At 35.9% G+C, this 6405-nt stretch overlaps 1 protein-coding gene across 3 annotated transcripts in view; it reads right to left on the reverse strand.

Moving 5' to 3' along the window:
- The window catches only part of Fsd1l (fibronectin type III and SPRY domain containing 1 like), a 105745-nt gene that overhangs the window by 58266 nt on the left and 41074 nt on the right, over nucleotides 1–6405 (reverse strand). For all 3 annotated transcript variants that reach the window (XM_052715229.1, XM_052715228.1, XM_052715227.1), the window contains exons 7-9: nucleotides 6170–6379; nucleotides 4571–4669; nucleotides 387–516 (exon numbers count right to left, since the gene is read on the reverse strand). In XM_052715229.1, the coding sequence (XP_052571189.1) occupies nucleotides 387–516; nucleotides 4571–4669; nucleotides 6170–6379 (439 nt within the window). The remainder of the gene's footprint in view (nucleotides 1–386; nucleotides 517–4570; nucleotides 4670–6169; nucleotides 6380–6405) is intronic.

Below are 6405 nucleotides of genomic sequence, written 5' to 3' on the forward strand. Positions count from 1 at the left end.
CAGAGAAGACAGATGACTTATAAGCCTGGCTAGAGGTCAAGAAACTTCTCTTTTACTACTTCAGATTGGTGTATCTATAACATTAAAGAACAGACTGCTGAAATAAAAATGTATGAACAATTATGAAAGAAATTAAGAAAAAGGTATGAAAAATGTTATAAATTTAAGTTTTGACAGTTGATATAATATTCTTCACCTCTGAGTTCCTAACATAATCATAAACATATTACTAGGTAGAATAAACATTAAGATTATGAGGTATTGTCAAATAAGAATCAACATACAAACACCTGTCCATAAAGTAAGAAATTCAGTATCAGTAAGGGCCACAGAGGAGTCAATGTATAAACATGTATCCACATAACAGGTTTCATGAACTGACTTACCTGCCCTTATTCTCTTTTCCTTTAACTTTACTTTCTTGGCCTTTTCCTCCAGTAGGATCCCACTCTACACAGGAATCTTCAACTTTCAAGTTCAAATGTGATGATGAGTTATCTAAACTGAAGTTAAGTGCTGCCCAAGACAATGGTTAACAAATGTAAGATGTCTCCACTGTCTGGAACACACCTGCCATATTATTTCTTACTCAACTGAGCCAATTCTGTGCAAAGAGAAAGAAGTTCCAATCCCTAACCCTCCCACAAAAAACTCTGAATGCTTAGGTTGTAGTTTATAACTCCCACCTATTTTCAATTATATTTTCTCTGTATATCCTATACACTAACCAAGTACACTGCACTTGCATTGCTGATGGTATCTCTGCTTCTACAGAATGCTCCATCAGCACACAGTAATCAAAATTTCATGTTATTAGAATTATCAGTTGGTTCTCAGCTGATTGTTTTGACTAAAGGAAAAAGAGAATTGGTACAAGTACAGAGGAAGAAAAAGCAATATAGTATATAAAATGATAATGTAAAAATAGCACAAGTATTCTCTCAGAAGCTTTACTACATTAACAATTCCACACTTCAACTCTCATTAGTGCTAAACTGAGATCAGCATGAATATACTGGAGTCAATGACGGTGACATAAGCAAAGGAACCAAGCCAGAGGACAGATGTCTTGTTTGACCGAGTAGAAGGGAAAAGCATCTACTTCATGAAAACAAGGCAAACAAACAAAAACATAAAACAACCTATGCTGCTTTTCAGATTATTTGATGTTTTAGGAAATTATATGTACTGTTCAAAATTCTTGGAAGTGCTTATTGGGGAAATTGGTGAAACATAGTATTAGCTTACCTTTCTAGAAACTGAGAAAAAAATCATAAAATGAGTGATTCAGGAGCTGTACAGTGAATGCTGTTTCTTCTATTTTATAATGCAATTCCCTAACTATCTTAGAAAGTATCAGCTACATAGTTACAAGTTAATCTGCTTCTGCTACATCTCCTGCCAAAAGTTCAATTTTTGGTAATTAAGATTAAAGAAATATTCTTTTATAATACATCATTTTGCTTGCAGATATTAGTTGAAATTAGCTGAGGCTTTTTTGAGCCTGTGAAATATGCATCACCAAACAAGATAAGCACGTAGGACCCAATGATTACCCAGCGGATGAAGTGTCCTTTCATTCCTGATTCTAGCAAGAGCAATTCAATTCCAACATGCATCACAGTTATTGTTCATTGTTTCACTTATGAAACATCTGAATAAAAATCTACTGACTTCACAGCTCTACTAAATGTCATACTACACAAGGAAGTCAATCACTTTCAAAAGCTGAATCTAAGCAGAAGTAAACGGAAGAATAATGCAGCTTTTCAGTAAAAAGAAGATTGAATTCTTTAATAGGTAGATACACTGAGAAATTTCTAAAGTCAACTGCTTTATGGAAACAGTTATCCTCTGCAGGTTAGGTATTAGGTTATGCAGTTAAGAGCATCTATATTTTTGGGAGAAAGAAAACTTGGCTTTAACATGAAGGTGCCATTAATGCTCATTGCTTACAAAAATCCTGAGGCCATCAGAAAGACAAATCCTAGGCTGTTCCTCAGTACTTCTTATGATGCAGGAAAGAGCCACCAGCCACCTGGGTGGCAGGAAAAGGCACCACCCCAAATCACTTGTGACCTAACTCATCAAATACCATACCATCCAAAGAGAAGGGCACAGGTTTCCAAGAGTGTGTCATGTTTAGTCTCTTTCTTTCTACTGATACTATCACTTTATTAGACCTCTGTTAAGTCATACATCTTCTCTAAGGTAACAGGGACAACTCTAAAAGCAAAAAAGAATAGAGAGCGGGGGCTGAGAAAGGATTAGCTGTCTTGAAAGTAAGATCCTGTCTCTAATACTATAAAGCTAAACCACAGGCACTATTTGAAGTTGGGGAGAAGTTTTGTTATCTAGTAATAGAATTTATCTTTACAAGAAAGGAAAAGATAATATACCTTAAAATTCCTGGTGATAAGAACTTAACAGTACTCATCACTTTTACAATTTTTATGCCAGAAGAAATAATGCTACATACATTGAAGGGACAGAAATAAACAATGCTAGCTGTGTTATATTTTCACAGGCCTGAGCTATTTAATTGCCACTTCTCTTCCCTCAATTCTCTGTTGGTATACTGATTGGTACTGGGCAGTCAAAAGCAGCAGGAACAAGCCAAGCAACTTAGTAAACAATGTTGAATTGTTTTTAAAAACCTGGACTTTTTCCTACAATGCTTATGTTTTCATTAATAGTCACATCAATGCTAAAAATAATCCCAGAAATTTTGTAATCCATAGTTGTATAATAATTTGATTTGGGACTCCCTGAAGATCAGAATCACAGTTACTGGGTCTCAGGGTTGTATTTCAATCTAAGCTAACCTTAGGAAGTTACTGCTAGAGACCCCAGAGACCAGAATCAGCTTAGTCGCTCTCTATGAACCCAAGATCAATCAAGAGCCTGCTTAGTAAAACCCAGACACTGCTAAAGGAACAGCTATCAGACTCCCAGGAAACCATAAGCCAACTATTTATTTTCCAACTTAATTTTCATAAAATTTATATCTTGTCACAGTTAGGTCCAAGTTTGTTCACCAACTATAAAGAGACAACGAAAAGGAACACTAACAACACAAATATCTGATGCTCCTTAGGGTAAATATTTACAGCAATGCATTCTTTCCTGACAAGGGCCAAAAGTAGCTCAAGTCGTAGAAAAGATTATCTGCCTGGAAATTTGACAAGTCTTTGAAATATAAGAAACCTTTTTGAACACAGTAATATCTCGGTTTGATAATAAATAATTCAAAGTAATTACATTTCTTCACTAAGCTACGTATAATTCTCAAGTAAAATTATTTGGTAATTCAAATTATTTCAAATGAGAATTTTTCTAGGCCTTTATGCCACAAACATTTGTTTGCAGCATCAAAAAATTACAGGCCTTGAAGACTCAAGCACTTGACTATCATGCACAGGGCTTGGGGTCAAGTTATAGGACCTAGTTTCATTGTGGTATATGTTTATCATCTAGGTAACAGCAATTTTCTAGCATGCATATCTATTCAAATGTATCATAAATATATGTAGACTAGAAGTCAGTGGGATGCTCCAAGTCTCAAGTACCAATTACAATGTAAAGTCTAACTCAGGAAGTAAACTCAGGCAATTATCACTTCGCAAGTGGGGGAGCTCTAGAAGATTGGCAAATACCTAACCATTCTTCTGTGTGGCAAAAGGGGACATTCATTAATCTAAACTTCTCTGAGAGAAAAGCACTTGGATTAGAAGCCTACAATAAAGGATGGCCTAGAACCCAGAAGAGATTCTTCTACCCGTCTAGGGCAGATCTAGGGACTGTGGTAAACAGTACATATTTCAACTTTCCTTTCTTCATTTGCATTATGGATATCAGTAATATCTAGCAGTGATCTCTCAATATGATCTTAATGACTAAATGAATGATTTGTCATTATTGTATATGCTATGTAATTATTAATAAACTGTATAAATGGTAATAAATGGTAATAACTACAAGAAAATTTGGGAAAAATAGAGGGAACTTCTTTGTTACTGATTCATAATTAATTCTCTGAAAATTACAGACAACTTCAGCAATGCTTATGTATTTAACTAACCCAAAATGTGAACTAAACACCCAGAGACAAATATAATAGCATCGCCTCGGGACAGTGCGATGGCTTAGCAGGGAAAGGCAGCTGCTACCAAGCCCGCTGACCTGAACTTGATCCCTGGGACCCACGCATGGAGAGAAGTGACTCCTACAAGCTGTCCTTTCACCTCTTCATGCATGCTATGGCATGTGCCCCCACCACAAACACATATGCACACAAAATACATAAAAATGTAACTTAAAAAGAAACCAAATAAACAAAAATGAATTGACTCAAAGAAATTTTGCCCACATGAATATAATTATAAGGGAAAATCTAATAAAAACCACTACCACTATGGTTCTATTTTCTGCCTTATATTTCCTGCATTGGAAAAGGCAGAAGTAGGTGGCAAGAAGGAAGCCAACCGCACGTGAAATGACCCTGACAAGTCTCGAATAACTTCTGATGGTAAGCTCTGTCACCTGGTGTACAAACAGCTACCAGTCTCACCTCTGGTCTCCAGGGTCACTGGGTCAGAGTATTCTCCAGCCACAGCCTTGTTGCAAGCTCGTACTCTGAAATTCATATACTTTGAATCAAATTTTAAGCCTAAAAAAATGAAAGTTTTTAGTCATAAAAAGTAAAGAATTCCTTCCCAAAAGTGTGAGCATGCATCATCAAACAGACATTTTTTGTCCTCCTTAGAAATCTCTTTACTTGAGAAGAATATAAATTTATGTTAAATGGTTGATAATGTCTGAAAATAAGAATAATGACTTACCTAATATTTTCTTCAAAATAAATAAATTATATAATTACAAACATTTTCAACATAGTGATAACTAGAACAGTACCCTTTCAGACTTGGTTAGAAGTGGCATTGTGCTGGGTATGGTGGCACACACCACCTGCAATACCAGCACTTAGAAAGCCAACACAGGAGGATCATTAGTTCCAGGATCACATGGGCTGGCTACAAAGCAAAGCCTATCTCCATAGGTTGAGAGCAATGACAACAAACCAATGATGAAGACAGCAGCCCCAGCAGCAGCAGCAGAAAGCCTGAGTATTTCATTCAAGGACAGTGTCACAATTTACAATAGCACATTCATCTAGTTTCTGGAAAGTAAACACCCCTAAGGAATTTTTATATTTATATGAAATACTTGTTTTTACATGAGAAATGAAAGGAAGTAAAGCACAAATACTACCATGACCTGTGTAGTTACACCTAGACTAAAATCTTAGTCCAAATATTACTAGCTGTAAGACCGTTACCAACTTGATTGATCTCTGTTTGCTAAAGTAAAAATTACAAAATCCATTCCCAACCATTCAGGTGTGTTGATTAACTCTGGTGCCCTGTGTGCACATCATGCCTATTGTACAGAACACCAGCTCCTGGGAAGGAGCAGTAATCAACAGGACAGCTCCTAATGTATCCTACTCTGCATAGGGTGCACCGAAAAACTTAGCTAATATTTTGTCATTTAAAGCATCAAAAGTCTTCGTTATACTAAGACACCTTTCTTAAAAGCATTCAAAAGGCCAACACACACCAAAAAAATCTTAGCTAAGTCCCAATTCTGTGTTAACACGGAGGTAATCAATCTTGTGGCAGTGAAAACAATGGTGTTTACAGTATCCCTGAAATGTGGAGGTTTGAGTAAAATAAATAGTTTCTTTATTTAATAAAAAATTAAAATGAAAATAAAAGATTAGCTGGGCATGGTGGCACATGCCCTAATCCTAGAACTCAGGAGGCAGAGTTCAAGATTGGCCTGGTACATAGTGAGGTCCAGGCCAGCTAGGGCTATACAGTCAGTCTGTCTAAAAAATAAAAAGAAAAGAAAAAAGGAAAAATAGATTACTTTGAAATACTGTTTCCAGAACATTCTTTTATACTCGCTCTGCATACACTATTTTAGTAGGTTGCAGATATTAATTAAAAGTTTTACTGATATTTGAACAGAAATTCATTTACAAAATAAATATCTAAAAAATCAGTTTGGCTAATAGAACTTAATTTTATCATTTAAAATAACAAAATATTTTTCTTAACTACACTTATTTTCTAAGGATTAGATTCATGAAATGCTGACAGGTTACCTGATAACGTATACTCAGTCCCCTTAATGTTATCAATCATTTCCCAGCATCGCTCATCCTTCACGCGTGGAAGTCCATCGAAGTTTGTTTTCCTGTATTCCATTATGAAGTGGTCAATCTTATTATCTTCTTCAGGCATTCTCCACGCTACAGTTACACAGTTGTCAGCCACCAAACACTCAACTGGCTCTATCTCTGGAGCTTTTGGAACTGCAGAGAAGAAAAAGAGGCGGGGG

Source organism: Peromyscus californicus, unplaced genomic scaffold (genome assembly GCF_007827085.1).
Source record: "Peromyscus californicus insignis strain IS unplaced genomic scaffold, ASM782708v3 Scaffold_5__1_contigs__length_169319896, whole genome shotgun sequence".
NCBI classification, from domain to species: Eukaryota; Metazoa; Chordata; class Mammalia; order Rodentia; family Cricetidae; genus Peromyscus; species Peromyscus californicus.